The sequence below is a fragment of the Typopeltis vanoorti genome, chromosome 6 (genome assembly GCF_054136105.1).
Source record: "Typopeltis vanoorti isolate ZY-2024b chromosome 6, IOZ_Tvanoo_1.0, whole genome shotgun sequence".
NCBI classification, from domain to species: domain Eukaryota; kingdom Metazoa; phylum Arthropoda; class Arachnida; order Uropygi; family Thelyphonidae; genus Typopeltis; species Typopeltis vanoorti.
The window spans coordinates 15,070,990-15,089,551 of record NC_143554.1 but is presented as its reverse complement, the minus strand read 5'-3'; the positions used below and the strand labels follow the sequence as shown (position 1 = coordinate 15,089,551).

At 35.0% G+C, this 18,562-nt stretch overlaps 1 protein-coding gene across 1 annotated transcript in view; it reads right to left on the bottom strand.

Annotated features, from left to right (window-relative positions):
- The window catches only part of Vps13D (vacuolar protein sorting 13D), a 1,260,195-nt gene that overhangs the window by 941,780 nt on the left and 299,853 nt on the right, over positions 1 to 18,562 (bottom strand). Inside the window, exon 22 of the mRNA XM_090393926.1 lies at positions 12,703 to 12,809. Coding sequence (XP_090250052.1) covers positions 12,703 to 12,809 — 107 coding nt within the window. The remainder of the gene's footprint in view (positions 1 to 12,702; positions 12,810 to 18,562) is intronic.

Genomic DNA, 18,562 nt, shown 5'->3' with positions numbered 1-18,562 from the left:
GTGTTGGGGCTATTTAGTAATGTAGGCCTTCCTGCGTTTTTCTCTATTCATAGTTTCACTAACTGAGTAGTTTTGTGTTCATCTATCTTACTATTGTATGGTACCCCAGATGATGCCAATTTAACTTTGGAAAAATATCTTGTCTTCTCAGATGTCATCTCCTTCCAGGAGGTTGACTACCATGAGTTTCCACCATGTATGGTTTTGTGCTTCTCTTTTGCATTCTTCATATTTCTCATCCAATCTGTTCTTTGTCTTCCTCGTCTTCTTTTTTCCTTGTATCATTCCTTCTAGAAGTGTTTTTTTGTAGGGATTCATGTGACCAAGGTAGGTGGTTTTCCTTTTCTTAATGGTTTTCAACAGATTCCTATCTTCTGTAATCATCTCTAATATTTCTAAATTAGTTTTTTTGTCAGTCCATGGAACTCTTAAGAATTCTTCTGAGGATCCACATCTCAAAGGCTTTTAGTTCATTTTCACAATATTTTGATATTGTCCAGGTTTCTGCTCCATATAGCAGTATTGACCATACGTAACATTTGGACAGCATAATTCTTGTTTTTGTGTGAATTTCCCTTGAGGTCAGAATGTTTTTCATGCTAATGAAGGTTGATCTAGCAATTTCTATTCTTAATATTTCCTTATCACACTTTCCATTCTCTGTAATTAGTTGACCCAAATATACATAATTCTCTACTTGATCTAAAATATTTCCTCTGATCTTAATATTTATATTGGGTATTTTCCCTTTTTCTCTTGTTACCAGCATGGTTTTGGTTTTTTGGAGTTGAAATTAAGACCATATTTTTTACTTAGCGTAAGCATCTCTTCTAGTAGGTTTTGAAGATCTTTTTTATTTTCAGCTAGCAGAACTCTATCATCTGCATATCTTAAGTTGTTTATATTCCTGCCTCCTATGCTGACTCCTTTAAATTCTTCTAATTGCTGGAATATATTTTCAGTATAGAGGTTAAACAATATAGGAGAAAGAAGACAGCTTTGTCTGACACCCTTCTTTACTGGGAATTCCTCCGAGATTTCTCCTGATATTTTTATTGAGGCAATTTGCACCCAATATAGATTTATCAGTAATCTGGTATCTTTACCATCTAATCCTAAATTTCTGATGCATTTGATTAGTTGTTCATGTTGTATATTGTCAAAGGCCTTTGTGTATTCAATAAAACGTAAGTAGACTTCTTTCTGCTTCTCCAGATATCTTTCTATAATATCAGAATTATTAATTAAATATTCAGTTATTAAATATCTAGGAGTAACCAAGTGAATAGTTTATTTTCCAACATAATGTCTTACACTTTATATAACAGTCTTTAATGTAGAATCTGGTCAAATGCCTTAACAGAGTCTGGCAGTATTACAGCATATCCATTACCTTCATCCAGATCACACATATCATTATTATGCAATACAAGCCAATTGCTCAAACATGATATCTCTTTAGTAATACCAAAGCTATGGGGTGACAAGCTTTTCTTTACTGTAAAGAAAAGCTTGTCACCCCATTTCTATGTGCAAATTCTTACCAACTTCTCTAAAAATCTTCACTCCACTGCTCCAGAGATACTGACAGGTCTCAGCAGTTAGTCATATCAGTTTATGCATCATCCTTTTATAATCATACATTCTTTCCATTCCAGTGGGATCGTTCCTGATTTTAGACTCATTCAGCTTAGGAAAGATCGCACACCTAAGCAATTCAGCTGAATGTTCCTTTAGCATACATGCTGATATCCCATTTGTCCCTATTGCTGAATCCAAGTTATGAAACATCTCCAGAACTTATTTCTTACAAATCCTATCTCTTCATCTAATGTAGTAATAGTAGTAGTAGATAGCACTATGTACCACTTCATCTTGACCACATTAATATATCTTAGTGAAGTAAGAACTTATTTGAACAAGTGCATCTTTTTCTGACATAAGTACTTTCTGCATATTAAAATTAATGTAAGCAGGAAGTTATTATAATTAAATATATAAATAATATGAGGTCCGACACACACACACAAAAAAAAAAAAAAAAAAAAATGAGACTAACCCTATAGCTCGGGAATGGAGAGTGGAAGGGGAGAGACAAAGAGATCGTTATAGAGCATGTTCTAACTTGTCACTGTGAGACAAAGCTCAACGGCATTGCTTTACTCAGTATGAGTCGACATTTGTTCAAATACAGACATTTTCTTACCCTCAGTTGGAAAATATTGGAGTGCAAGAGTGAAAAGTGAGTTAACATCAAGTTTCTTGTGAAACTGAAGAAATCCATGATGAAAACTTTTCAATTATTAAGTGAAGCTTACACTGAAGAGTGCATGTCTTGTGTATGTGTTTTTGAATGGCACAAACGATTTTTGGAAGGTAGAGAAAGTGTGAAAGATGATGATCGCCCACGCACAGCAGTTACCGATGACGACATTAAAAAAAGTGCGAGATGTGATTTGAAAATATGGAAGGTTGGGTGTTCGAGCTGTAGCTGAGAAAGTTCATTTCGATAGGGAAAGCGTTTGACACATTTTAACGGAAGAATAGAACATGAAAAAGGTTTGTGCAACGATGGTTCCAAAAATGTTGTCAGATCAACAAAAAGAACATCGCAAGGAACTGTGCTTGGAACTTTTGCAATGCATTAAGGATGAACCAGATCTGTTGAATTCAGTAATTATTGTGATGAAAGTTGGATATTTACATATAATATGGAAACCAAGCGACAATCAATGCAGCGGGCAGCAACATCTCCAAGAGCAAAAAAAGCATGCATGAGTCATTCGAAGTTCAAGGCCATGTTGATTGTTTTCTTTGATATTCAAGGTACTGTAATGGTAAAGTGGGTTCCCAGGGGCCAGACAGTAAATCAGCAGTATTACCTTGAAGTCTTGACGAAATTGCACAAATGCACAAAGCAACAACCAGAAGAATTGTGGAGAAACAGTGGGATTTTGCACCAAGGCAGCATGCCAGCCCACAATACTTTGTATGTGAAGCAGTTTTTAGCTAATTACAACATCACTGTGCTTGAGCACCCACCTTATTCACCAGACTTGGCTCCCTGAAACTTCTACCGCTTCGCAAAGATCAAGTTGATGCTCAAAGGAACTCATTTTTTGTCGGTAAAAGATGTGAAAGCAAAAAGTCTCATTTTTTCTGTCAGACCTCGTGTGTGTGTGTGTGTGTGTGTGTGTGTGTGTGTGTGTGTGTGTGTGTGTGTGTGTGTGTGTGTGTGTGTGTGTGTGTGTGAAAATTAAATTTAATTTAATGACTTCTGTGTAGCACTTTTTCCACCAGCAGACCAGGACTTAGATACCTCTTCACACAGGATCAGATGAAAGAAACCAAAAGTGATACATAGAAATCTTTACATAGGTCAGAGAGATTGTTTTCGGAATTAAAAGCAGTTTTAAAACATTCTCCAAACCTCAACAAGTATGGCTGTATTTATTTAACAAAAATCTGAGACACAGTCATTTGAATATCTAATTAATACTTTCTTTTAAGGTTACACTGTGGTTCAGTATTTATAGTTAAGAATTTAAAGAGACGGAACACACGTTGTGTCTCCATAATTCTTGACTATGTCGGGTAAATGATTAACAAACATTTAACTTCATTTTACTTTTGTGTAGTATATTATCGTGTAGCTTGTATCCTGTATATATGTATGTTTTCTTGATGATGACCTCAATTCAGAGGTTAAAAATCAAATGTTACTCTCTTAAAGATAAGTAATTATTCTAACAAGTACATCGGGTCTCCATAACTTCTTCATTACTAATTAATACTTGTTTTTCCCTCTCTCTTTATCCAAAAACAGTTGGTGCCAATTAGGACTTTGGTTCCTTGTGTTATCCATTAATATTTTTTAAAAAACTGATTCCACGGTCAACCAAAGAAATGGATAATCTAGAAATTGATAACTTTTGACAAACAGTTTTGTGCTCTGAAGATGCTGGACATACTATGTGAAGTAATAGCAATAAGTTAAATAAATATCAATTGATGATGATGATCAGCCTGTTATAGATATCAATTACTTTATAATATTATTCTGTGTTGTGAATTAATACCATCAAATAAATTGTCATAAAGTGTATTTAACAAAAATGCATATATTTAATGATTATTAACTCTGGCATGACGAGATTTCCAATGACATGATATTGGTGAAATTATGCTAAAAAAAATGATGAGGCTACGGATCTGGGATTTATGGTAGATATGAAGTTAAAGTTCGAAGGTCACATAGCAAACATTGCAAAATACCACTCAGAACATAAATGCAATGCTCAATTAACATTGACATACAAGAATAAGGAAGTTATTTTGCCTCTTTACATGTTGTTCTAGATGCAACCACACTTGGACTACTATGTGCAGATTTGGTCTCCTTGGTTCTGAAGGGATGGACAACTATGTGCAAATTTGGTCTCCTTTGGTTCCGAAGGGATGAAGAAGCTGTGGAAATGGTGAAAAGAAGAAGAGATAAAGATGATAACAGGATTAAGGAATATACATTATGAGAACAGACAAATTGTTGGACTACATACACTGGCAAACGGTAGAAAAAAGGTCTGATATGATAGAGGTCTATAAACTTCTGAAATTTTGTTAAAGGATATTATTATTATTATTAAGAGAGGCCTCCAGAGAGTCAGGGACTCATCGAGGGAGGCCACATACTACATGCACCATCTATCATACTTATTCATTCATACTACTTGCACTCACAACATCCAATTGCGATCCATTTGAATCACATACCATCTTATGAGAGAAAAATCTAGCCCTCACACCTTCTTAGTGGCACTCATTCTCAGCTTCCAAGGATATCCTCTTGTCCTTTCCTGATCCACCATAAATTGAAATCCTGTATGACTCTTTCAGAAGTTCTAACTCTCAATCATATCAACCATCTTCCTCCTGTTTGCTAGTGTGTGCAGTCTACAAATTCTCAACCTGTCTTCATAATCAGCATCCCACAATCCTGACATCAATTTTAACACTCTCCTTTGCATTCTCTCCATTATATCAGAATCACAAAGGAAACCAGGAGACGAGACCTGTGCAATACTCCAAGTGAGATCTTATCAAGGCCTTGTAAAGATGCAAAATGGCATCCTTATCTTTACATGTGAACATTCGTTTCAGCATTGCGGTTATCTTTTGAGTTGTATTTGCAATCTATGCTACATGGCCCCAGAATTTCAACTTCCTACCTACTAACACTCCAAGATCCATAACCTCATCAGTTTCTTCAAGCATAATCACACCAATATAATACGCATTAGATATCTAATCAAGCTGAAGTGAATGACTTTACATTTACTGACATTGAACTGACACCCATTTTCCCATGTCCACAATTCCAGCCTATTCAAATCATTCTGCAAATACTGCATATTAGCAGCATTCCTGATTACCCTACCTATCTTTGCATCATCATCAGCTGTATGTCGCTTGTCAAATCCTTCCCAATATCATTAATGTACAGATTGAATAATAGTAGACCAAGCACTGATTCTTGTGGTACACCACTAGTTACCTTAAATCTTGCAGACTCACATCGACTGTATACCACTTTTTGATATCTGTCAGTCAGCCATCCTCTTATCCATGCTAATATTCTATAAAACCCATTTTCTGAAATTTATGCAGCAGTTCTGCCATGCTGTATTCTGTCAAAAGCCTTAGCAAAATCCAAAAGTATCATGGTGTATCCATTCCCCTTGTCTAGTTCAATGGTAATATTGTTATAAATGTGAGCAAGTTGTTAAAACATGACCTTCCCTTAGTAAACCCATGTTGTTCATTGCAAAATAGAGATTCACTCTGAACCAATTTTTGAATGCAAGCCCTAACCAATTTTTCCAAAATGTTCACCCCACTCCTGAGATACTAATTAGTCGATAATTGGATACGCCTGTCTTTGCACCACCCTTGTACAATGGAATTACCATACATTCCTTCCATTCCTGCAGAATACTCCCTGTTCTGAGACTCATATTAAACAGCCTGGTCAAATGAATAGCCAGTTCAGATGAACTTACTTTTAGCATACGTGCTGATATTCCATCAGTCCCTATTGCTGAATTGTTATTCAATTCGTGCAACAACTCTAATACCTCATCCTCATACACCTGAGTTTCTTCATCCAGTGAAGTGGTAGCAGTGAGCTCGATGTCGCGTACACCAGGTTGATAGCTTTAAAAAAAATGCCCACTGAACAGCTCTTCAGCATCTGTATCCCTCACAACATCTGCATTTAGAAGAATTATTCCTTCATATTCATTTTTTCTTTTACTTGCAGCATATCAATAGTATTCTTATGGGTTGTCTTTAGAGCATGCAGAGCCAGTTTCTTTTCATACTCACATTTTGCTTTCCGTACAACAGTTGTGACTATCCTAGTCTGCTGCTTGTCATTTTCATAATGCACATCATCCTTATGTATATGGTATTATACATTCCACATCATCCTTTTCTTGAGAATGTCTTCTTTAATAAGCTTACGCATCATTTGACTCCTATCCTATTTATTCTTAGAAGTCTCTTGGGACACACTCTGATATCCAATCATTTAAGTATGTTTAAATGCACTGCTGATATGCTTCCTATCCATCAACCGATCCCATTCCACAGAACACAGTATTCCTCAGTTGATCATAATTTCCTGCTTTGTAGTTCAGCATGTAACATTTTCTGAATGAACAATCATAAACTGAGTCACTTCCCAAGTGAGTACCGCATGATCACTGTCACCAACTGGAGGCAGAATAGTTACATCTTTAACTGAAATGCCCTCATACATTATAATCAAATCTAACACTCTTTCACCTCAAGTTCCTTCTGTCACATGCTGCTTGAGGCAGTTGTCCCGCAACAGCTCAATAACTGCATTTTCATTCTTCTCATGAGATTCTACTGCTACCCAATCAATATGTGGATAATTGAAGTCTCCCATCATGATTACTCTTTTCGGGCTCATCTTGTCTATCTGGTGATGTATTTCTTCATCACTAGCAACCGATTCACAAGGTCTGTAACAACACCCCACTATGTAATTGATCTTGTTAGATTCCACCTCACCAAAGATGGATTCAAACTCACTGCCACATGAAATACTGTTAGTAGTAATAGTAGTAGTACTACAATCATAGGTCTCAACTTTAACTAGAATATAAGTCATCTGATATCATTAGCATCATGCCCCCTCCTCTCTTATCCTCTCTAAAAATGGTACCCTTTATACTCAATAACAGGGTATATCTGATTCTGATAGCAAGGTCTCACTAATGCCTACAATCTGAGGTCTCAGTATACTGAATATGGCAACAAACTCTGCCACTTTGTTTCTGATACTTCCAGCATTCGTGTACAGACATAATAATCTACTTGCATATTCTTTTGCATACTTTTGTCTGCAGTGTGCATGACACAGTTGGACAACTTGCAGATCTCTATTCTTCTCTAGTGCCTTATACATGGAGACTTCTTTGCAGACGTGTGATGCACCCAAACCAGATGAACACAAAGTCAAAATCATTCTCTCCTTGTCAACATTTCCATGACAAAGACCACTTCCCATCATTAACACAGTTATATAACATTGTCGCTCTTACACTCATATTCTCACCATTTCTCCCTTTATAATTTAGTTTCCCTGATTCAGTGTTAGGTCTCATACCAGTTATTAGTTTTTCTAGACTCCTTATAACAAATGCATTCAGGTGTAGACTGTCCCTTTTATACAAATCCAATCTTCCCTTAAACTCACTTCACATATCAAAAAACTCACATCCTTCTACACAGCCTATGCAATGGATCGTTTGCCATCATAGACCTTCTTCTTAATTCATTGTTTATCATATCTTGGTAAAATACTGATGATTTTCACTTTCTCGCTCTTCAGTCTTGCCTCATCCAACAATCCTTTCATGTCCTCTCTCATACTGAACTTATCACCAGTTAAGTCATTAGTATCTATTACAATTACGATTTCATTTACTTTTCTTTTCCTTTTTTTTTTTGAATTGCTTCCTGTATATTCTTAATTTTCGCTCAAGGAAAACTCAAAGCTATAACTCACTTATCAATAGCATGTTTTATTATAGAATCACCATACCAAATAACTTCTTTCTTTTTATTAACATCACTTACCTGATTTCTGTTACTTCTGGACTTACTTACTTTCTGTTACTTCTGGACTTACTTACTTTCTGTTACTTCCGTGCTTTGTTGTTTCTTATTTTGCTGCTAAATTTTCATTTTCTCCCTATGCTCATTTAAACACCTCATGACTTTTTGTAATTCCCACATCGTTTATCTGATGATCTGCTGTAATTTTGCTATTTTGGAGGTTAATTCTTTTTCATTAACCTCTTCCACATCTCTAATAACCTCGTTTGTGGGGAAAGCTTTCTTGTTCTCGCCTGCAGTGCTCTTTTTAGCATTACTTTACTTGTGCATTTTTGGTGCCATTTTAAACTTATAAACTAATTTTTGTAGTTGCTGCATATGTTAGTAGTGGTATGATTATTCCTTTGTAAATTGTTATTGGTGTTTCTTTGCATATGTTTCTAGTAGTAAGATTTATACGTCGGTTAGACATAACTGGTAATTAATTTACGGAATTAACAACGCATATAAAGTATATTAATTAAAGATAACTTTAATGAATCACTTCACAGAAGTGATTCATTAAAGTTATCTTTAATTAATATACTTTATATGCGTTGTTAATTCCGTAAATTAATTACCAGTTTTGCATATGTTATTATTCATCTGGAAGAGGCTGTTGAGACAAACTAGCTTTTATTACTTGTTTGTATACTTCATTTTGTATAATGCCATAGTTGTTTATTTCTATTCCTAAAATTTTACCTTATTAACCTGTTCAATTATTTTCCCTTTGATTTCTAATTTGCATCTTATGGGTTCCTTGGGAACTGTCATTGCTTTAGGTTTTTTTCTGTTGATTACTGAATGTATATAATTCTTTGTAAGTCATCTTCATTTTCTGTTAATGTGATTATGTCATCATCATGTCCAGTTATTCTTAATTTTTCATTTTTTTAATTGGCATTCAGCACTTTTCCATTTCATGTACTTCTTTTATTTCATCCATCCCTAAATTAAATAATGTGGGACTTAATGAATCACCTTGTCTAATTATTATTATTACTATTAATATTATTACCTGACACATCCAGGGAGTCCAAAGACTAATTGAGAGAGGCCACCTATTCTAGAACTCTCCATCTCCACCACTCAATCGACAACTACAGCGAACCCACATCATCTACACCAACACCATCTACTGCCCATCACCACCACTAGTATTTTCACAGACAATTAAAAACATCCATGCCCACTGTGGGATTCGAACCTGCAGCCTTTGGCTGAAGAGGGGATACACTAACCACTCGGCCAACCACACTTTGGTTTGCCTTTGTTCTGCATTTATATATAGTGTTAATTATTTCTAAAATTGTTGATATTTTTCTCATTTTTAACATAATTATTGTGTCTTACTGTATTCTATCAAATGTTTTTAGTTAAATCAATACAGTTTGAAAAGAGGCTTATTGAATTCCATTGATTTTCTTATTATTTGCTATATAAATATTGCAACTGTTGTAGATCTATTTTTACTAAATTTTTGTTACTCAATGGATAATTTTTACTAAATTTTTGTTGCTCAATGGATAATTCAAGCCAATTATTTATTATATTTTCAATTATTTTTTAGGCAAAATTCTTGTCCAGAACAGATTTATTCCTCTGTAGTTCTCTGGATTTGCCGTGAAGAGAAAATCTGTGCATGGGAAAATATGACCATAGACACCCCCCACCCACCTCACCCACACACACCCTTTACCATTTTTAAAAATTATAACCAAAACTATTCAATTTTCACTCGATAAAATTAGTGCTACTTGAAATGATAGAAATATAAAAGTTAGCAATTATATTATATTATTCATGAAGGGATAGAAAAATTAACACATAAGAAAAAGATTGGAGGATAGCTGGCATGTGTGTAGTGTTTATTTTAATGTTAATTATTAACATAATAGAGCAAAATAACTAAAGATTTGTCGTGTCATGTAATATTTTTATAAATTCAATCCAGTATCTTCAGATGTGCAATAATTTTATCAAAAACACATAGGTACTGCTATCAAGTAAAGTATACAGTCAGAAAATTCAAAGCATAATGGAATAGGCAAAAAATGCATATGCCAGGTAAAAATACCAAAAGATTAAAAACAGATGAAAGTTGGACAGTTTGAGTAAATTTATACAGACATATCAAAACCACACATGAAATCTACACATCAGTATAGTGCAGTGTGTGGAGCAAGAGGTTAGGGAAAAGTGAATATTATATTGCCATTTCTTGAACAGCAAAATATTAAAGTCCTTGGGAAAGCCAGAATAAGGGAGGCTGTTCCAAAGGAGAGCGATAGATGAGTACAAGAGGAAGAGAAACTAGTTAAGCAGTAAACTCATGTTGCCCAACAGATGTTAGTGTTTGTAGTCTTGGAAGAAAGTGTAGGAATGATGGTGGCCAGTTCAGAGGAGTATTTTACACAGAAATACCTTAAATGATCCCTCTATTTAGCTCCAGCCACTCTCATAAATGTTTGGCTTATGGTTGTCTCTGGAGTAAATCTCGATGGATCATTTAACCAGAGTGCCTTCGCGATACAATCAAGCATAATTTGGGGATTTATAGTGAATAATCTCAAATACATAAGCAGAATTCATACAGTATCATCAGTTGTACAAGTCAGAAGTAATATCTTAAGCAGAAGAATACACCTAATTTTATGAAGCCATGGAAAAAATCTGCTTGGTGCAAGAAAAGGCTAAAGATGAAAGAGCCCAAGAAAAGAAATCATATTTAGAGATCTGAATTAGGAAATATAAGGAGAAATTATGTGAGATCTTTCGTGTGAAAAATAAGAAGCCTGTATTTTTGTAGCATTGAAGTTTACGCTGTTATCCTTGCCTCACTGATGATGAGCGTGGATGTCAAAGTGTAAGGCATCAGTTATGGAAGATCTTGAAACTCTAATGATTGTGCACTGCAAAGTTTAGCGAACAAAGAAAAGGAACGAACCATACTGTCATCAGCAAAGCTATACACATTATTCAAAGTCAGTTAGAAGTCATTTATATTAAGGAGGGAAAGAGTGGATGAATGCAAGTCCTGTAGTATTCCAGCAATGGAAGTGAAATCTGAAAACTATTTCAGATTTTAAGATGAAATGATCTATCATCAATGAATAAACAGAAATGAACCTCATAACCTAATCGGAAAGGATAGAGGGGAACCTGCTGAGCAGGTCTCTATGCCAAACCAAATAAAAATGCTCTAGAAATGTCAACAGCAAACCTGTATATTTCCCCACTCTTTTCCGTATTTTGTGTCTGAAAGTGAGTGGTGAGGACTGAAAGAACAACTGTGAACTGGGAGTGGAAGAATCAATATTAGTGATCAATAGTTAGCTGGTAAAGCCTTCAGGTGGTGGTGAAGAAGTAGGTTATTGATGACCTCTTTCGTGATTTTTGAAAGAAATGAAGTGAGAGCAAGTAGATAATTATTTGTTATCTGACTTTTCCCACCTTATTTTGAAATTGGATGAACATTGGCTGGTTTCCATGATGTAGGGTAGGTGCCTATTATATATGAAAAATTGAAAAGGCACAGAATAGGTGTTAATTGCAGAGGGCAAGTTTTAGTACAATAGGAGGAATACCATTAGAATCAATTGACTTGTTAACATCAAAATTATTCAAAATTCTTTTAAGAGCTAGTTGGCCATGGTAATCAGTGCAGGAGTTGGAATAGGAGATCTGCCTTATTTTTGATATCATGATACTATGATTGTGCCATCAATATTAACAAAAGAATTGGATTATGGATGGGACAGAAGTTGCACTCAATGGCCTCTGGTAAGGGAGACTAAGAAAGGCCAAACTGCCATTTTGTTTTATAAAGTCTCACTCAAATATTATACAACTTGAATACTCTGACTTTGCACAAACTGAGAAAAATGTTAATATCCTTCCTTGAAGAATATAAGAAAGGCCTAAGCTACTATCATGTTATGGCAAGTCAGGACTGGCAGACTCAGAACTCTCCTTCACACAAGTGAAGTGGAACAAAGCAATTATTTTAAAAAATATGTTAGAATTATCTTATCACATCTTTGAATACAGACATGAGATGGCTTAATACAGCCTAAATTTATTCTATGTACTGCCAGAAGTTATCATTAAAGATGGCTAACATAAGGATAAGTCAGAAACAGAAGCTGCAGTTACACAATTTCAAACTTTCTTTATTAATAATATACAAATGAGGACTAAGTATGTACATTTGCAAAGACTATTTTTTTATTTTATTTATTTGTTTATTTTTTTTGAAGGGAGGGTGGATTTGAAGAATTTTGTTACTTAACAATTTCATATAAAGTTCTTCAAGAAACAAAGCTTAGAGTGGAAAATCAGTGAATATTTTCACAAAGAAATTTTATGATATCCGTATGTAATTATGATGAATGTCTCATTTAAAAACAACATACAAATGACTCCAAGAATAAACAATAATATAATTAAAAGTACATTTTTAATTTCATTAATAAAGAAATTAACTGTAAACATGTAATCAATTAAAAGTACCTCTGCTCTGCACTTGAAGAGACATCTGATCCACACAAAACTGCATTAGCAATAGCAGTGATTCTTCTGCATGTTCACGATGATTGTGTTTATTTAGCTTCTCTTCCCTGTGAAACAATAAAAGAAATATCCTAGTTTCATACATTTAAATTGCAATTTTGTCACTGTTTCGACCTGCATTATTATATCCACAGAATTCAATGATGCATTTTTGCATATTAAAATTAATCATAGGCATATCATTTTAATTTAAGAAATAAACCCTTCAAGTTCTACTCCTCCTCAGCAGTATACCCATTGTCCTAAAATTACGAGTTTTCTTAGAGTATAGACAGTAGGTCTATGTGTTTCACATGGCTACAAATTTACTGTGCATAATTTTCACCAGGAATCTTTACCTAACTTTCAAAATTATCCCCTTGTGATGCAATGCAGAAAAAAGCACATCTCTACAAAATATATATACAAACATTATCTTTTAGGTATTAATAAATCGATGTTATCTTTCTCAGAAATCACAAGCAATTATATTGATAGTATACAACATTAGTAACTCTACAGAAAATTTCAATATTATGTCATTGTACAAACTGAAACAGGAGTATTCAACAGGTTGTGCTACTACATATGACAATATTTGAATAAGTGCACACATGCAGCAAACCTAGGAGAAGTAGAGCATCGGATGTTTTGATCACTGATCAAGAAATCTGGTTTCAATTCAAACCATATGAACAATCACAACACATGCATTTTAAAAAGTTACTGCATACAAGCACTTCCTTTTAGAAATTTAATGAAAAGATATGCCAATTTCAGATTGTGTTTTCATATTTTTCTAATGAAGTTTTCTCTTTCATGAATTAATTAATATATTTCTGGGTATGCTTTATTTGGGATAAGCTATCTAAGCCCAGATATTCAGACATTCGTGATGGGTTTTTAAAAAATGCATTGCTTTTTTAAAATTTTCTTTTTCTATATGTTCTTATGGAGAAAATATGCAAGAGTCTGCCATTATAAAGTAGGTTCAATTTCTGATTTTGAGGTGTACACTGAATGAACCTACTAACTATTACACAGTTGGATAGCCCTCTCATACAAGACCAAGCATGGTACGTCGTTCTCATCCTTATTAAATGCATTCAACTTTTTTTCTCTGATTATGATGTCCTTCTTTAGCATAAGCTTACTTTAGTTAACTATTGTATTCCACCTTGTTTGTATTATTTGTTGTTTAACCATCGTCAGTGCAGAATTATTTTCAGTATGAATATCTGCTGTTTTCCTTGAATAAATATATTAAAAACATTTTCTTAGCACTTTTTTTTTTTGGCAGAGTAAGCATGCAGACATCAGCTCACTATAGAGTTCAATGACATTCATTTGTTCATACGAATATATGTATCACTCTTTTAAGGTAGGTTTATAATATACTGAAATTGTCAGTATGAAATATGGAGACAGTAAGAGGAGCATGTCTAGGAATGCTAATTTTCATCGCCATAATGATTTTCATAAGGAGGTGTAGACTACTGATTTCATTAAGAATGTAAGCAAAGAAGCTTCAGGCTGTGATCAACAAGAGTGTGATAACTGATGATGTATTGAGGCAAATAATAAGTCTTCTAGATGCTCAAAGTAGTAATTCGCCACAGAATAATAGAAAGTGCTTCCCATGGCAGTACCTCCAAATGATCTGTATAAAATATTTGATTATATACTTTATTAATAAACTTCTTTCTGGCATTGCACACACATTGTTTTTTCTATGTTACAAGTACCTTTAAAAATTAAGAGACAATCACAGTGTCTCATATCTTAACTGTCTCTTAGTTTTTAAAGGTATATTTTAAAGAGATATTAGAAATCACAGTGGGGGGTGCTTAAGGGTCAAAGCTGTAAAACTGAGAGAAGACCTCGATAGCCATTAAAGGAACGCGGAGAACCGACCAGGGCTTCTGACCTAATGTCCAATCCTCACCTTCTCGTGGTGCACCCTATTGGGTACCTACCTGGACACTGAACGAACGAGGATGCGCTGGCAATTTGGGATTTAGCCGACCAAACTGTATTCTTATCGGCTTCAACCAATATAGAAAATGATGATACAACATAAAATTTTATGCCGGCTGGGGCGTCACCCGGTTAAACAAGGCCCCCGTTGTTTTTGCCAGGGAACCAGGGTGAACAGCGAAAACTCAGCTACTGGAACAAATCTGAAAATACACCCCACCACATCATTGCCAGAGATCAAGATCAGTACTATCAACATAAGAAGCCTGAATGGCAAAGAAATGGAGCTAGCCGAGGAATTAGATAAGTACCAGATCGACATAATAGGGGTGAGCGAAACAAAAAAGACAAAAACTGGTGAGATCTTTCTGAGCAATAAATACAAAATGTCATATTCACGCAATGACATTCAAGGAAAAGAAGGAGTAGCCATAGTATTCAACACAAAATACGAGGCTCATCTTCTTGAATGGCAGGCAGTATCAAGTAGAGTGATTTGGGCAAATATCAGAATGGGGAACTGGACAATGAGACTTATATGTGCCTATGGTCCAACAGAAGGTTCTAATAAGGTAGAAGTGGAGGAATTTTTTGAGGCTCTAGAGAAAGCTACTGACACAATGAAAAAGGAAAAGTTGGTTCTTGATGGGAATCTGAACAGCAGAGTAGGAAGTGATTGTGAGACATACAAAACTATTTTGGGAAAATTTGGAGAAAAGAGCAAAGCTAATAATAATGGCAAATACCTGTTGGATTTCTGCTCAGTACATGGACTGGTTATTACTAACTCCATGTTCCAATATAAAAATGTGCACAAATTCACATGGAGAGAAGAGGCAAGGAATAAGAAAAGTCTCATTGACTATGTTATTGTTGATAGTGATGTTTTCTCTCTGGTGCAGGACACCAGAGTGTACAGAGGATTTGAAATTGGAAGTGATCACTATTTAGTCTTGAGAAGGATAAAATTGAATTTCATAATGAAAAGAATAACATGTAAGAAAGTTTTAAAGCGAATAAAAGTTGAGCAGCTCTCAGATGTGAACTGTAGACTAAAATACACAAAGATTATTGAAGGAAAAATGAAAGAGTTTGAGAAAAGGAACCAAACCTTGGAGATCCAGTGGCAAGCCTTGAAGAAAACCCTGATTGATTCAGCTAGAGAGGCATGTGGTGAAGTTGTCTGCAAGGATAGAAAAATTATAACTCCATGGTGGACACAGGAAGTTAAAGAGGCAGTGAAGGAAAAGAAGAAAGCATATCAAAAGTTCTTGGCAAATAAGTCAGCTTGTGCTCTTAAAGAGACAAATGTAAGAAAGCTAAACAGTGTGTAAAACTAGCTAAACAAAAGTCATGGGAGGACTTTGGCAAGAACATAGAAAATAAATATCAAGAAGGTGGCAAAATATTCTGGAGGTTGTTGAAGAAGCTTAGGAATGGAGGAAAGAGTGCTGTAAAAGGAGTTAGAGATGATAAAGGTGACATGAAAACGGGAGAAAAAGATATCCTTGAAGTATGGAGTAATTACTTTGAAACTTTCTAAATGAAACAAGCAGTGATGACAGCACAGTGATAAAAAACACTGACCAGGCATGCAGTCAGGAATACATATCCATACTTGAAGTAGAAAAAGCCATCAAATGCTTGAAATGTGGAAAGGCAGCAGGAGTAGATGATATTCGACCAGAAATGCTGAAGTATGGTGGTATAAGAGTCTTATAGTGGCTGCACTGCATAGTTCAGAAAGCCTGGACAGAGGGACGAATTCCCGATGATTGGAGTAGAGCTCTCATAGTACCCATATATAAAAAGGGAAATAAAACTGAATGTGAGAATTACAGAGGTATTTCCCTACTGAGTGTTCCTGGTAAGATATATGCAAGTATACTTGAGAAAAACGGTAGAGAAGGATTGTGGAAGAAAAGCTTGGTGAAGAACAAGCTGGATTCAGGTCAAATAGAGGCTGTCAAGATCAGATCTTCACTTTACGACAAATAGTGGAGAAATCATGGGAATATAACAAAGATCTGTATTTAAGTTTTGTCGATCTGGAAAAAGCATATGACATGGTGCCAAGAGAGAAACTATTCAATACACTACAGTTATATGGTGTGAATGGGGCATTATATCAAGCAATACTTAGTCTTTATTTGAGTTCTAAGTCAGCAGTTAGAATTGAAGGAAGTACAGGAAGATGGTTTAATGTTAAATCTGGTGTGAGAGAAGGATGTACATTATACCCTCTGTTATTCATTATCTATATGGATCACATTATGAAGGAAAGTAGTATTAAACATGATATCAAAATTGGAGATGTTAATGTCAGCTCTTTGCTTTATGCAGACAATGTTATATTTCTAAATAAATCCGCTACAAGTCTGCAAGATTTTCTGACTAAATTTAATAACTGTTGTAATAGATATGGTATGAAGGTCAGCAATAAAAAAGACAAAGACAATGGAAATAGGCAGAATCATTGAAAATGTCAACTGTGTTGTGAATGGAGAACTTGTGGAACAAGTAAAACATTTCAGCTACTTAGGCACGATTTTTAGTGAAGATGGTAAATTAAATATGGAAATAGACAAAAGAATCAACAAAGCTGGTATGGTAGGAAGTCAACTGAATAAATTCATATGTAATAAGAGAGAAATTAGTCAGAACATTAAATTAGCTCAAGATAGTGTTCAAACCAGTTTTAACTTATGGATCTGAGAGCTGGGTGAGAAGTAAAACACTTGACCAAAGACTAGAGACCGCAGATATGAGATTCCTGAGAAAGATTAGAGGCATGAACAGATGGCATCAATGGCAATATCATATTAAAAACGAGAATATTAGGAAACAACCTGACATTGTCAGCATCCAGGAATGCGTTAGCAGAGCTAATCTCAGGTGGTATGGTCACTTAAACAGAATGGGCAAAGAAAGATTAGTAAAACAAGTGTTCTCTGCCAGGTTGGCAGGAAAATGACCCAGAGGAAGACCAAGATATAGGTGGATTCATACAGTACAAAGTGCCTTAGACAATAGAAATATAAGATCTGGTAATGTTGGAGTCTTGACAAGTAAAAGACTGATTTGGAGGAAGATTGTAGATAGGAAGTTAGTAATGATGTAAATTTTTCATGTAGTACTATCATATCCTGTACACCCCTTGAGGGTACATGGCAGGAATTTGATGATGATGAAATCACAGTGTGAAGACAGCTATGGGTTTGATGGGATGCTGGTCTGTGTTATGAAGAGGTGCAAGAGAAATGACAGTATCCTGATGGCTATTCTGATACCCGATTAAATGAACAGATGAAATGGAACACAACCGTTTATGAGAAGTAGAATGGCTGTGTCAAGAGTAGGCCTTCCCTTAATGATGTGCTCATTTTCTATAAAAAGTGACAGTTCAGGTAGAGAAATTGGCTATACCATGATGTTGCTTGGCTTAGCAAAGACACCTGGCAAGATACCTCAAGGAAAATTCTTAGGTAAAACAGAGAAAATTAGGATAGACATGAAACTAATGACATGGGTAATAGAGCAGCTGATGGATGATGGACAGATATCAATGAGTAGTAAATCTTGGTTTGGTTTATAGTTTATTTGGCACAAAGACAACACAGGTGATACACTGCCATACTAAAGGTTACAACTATACATAAGCAGTTACAGAAAATTGTAAACAATATGTCTGTACAAAAATCTAGTTCCACAAAGCAGCATCTACATATAAACAGAACTGCTGCAGAGGGCACAGCAACACACAAGGTCAGAGGTTATTACGGTAGTACAAAAATAGTTAACAATATAAATTAATATACAAAATATGCAACACCAAGCCAAGGAA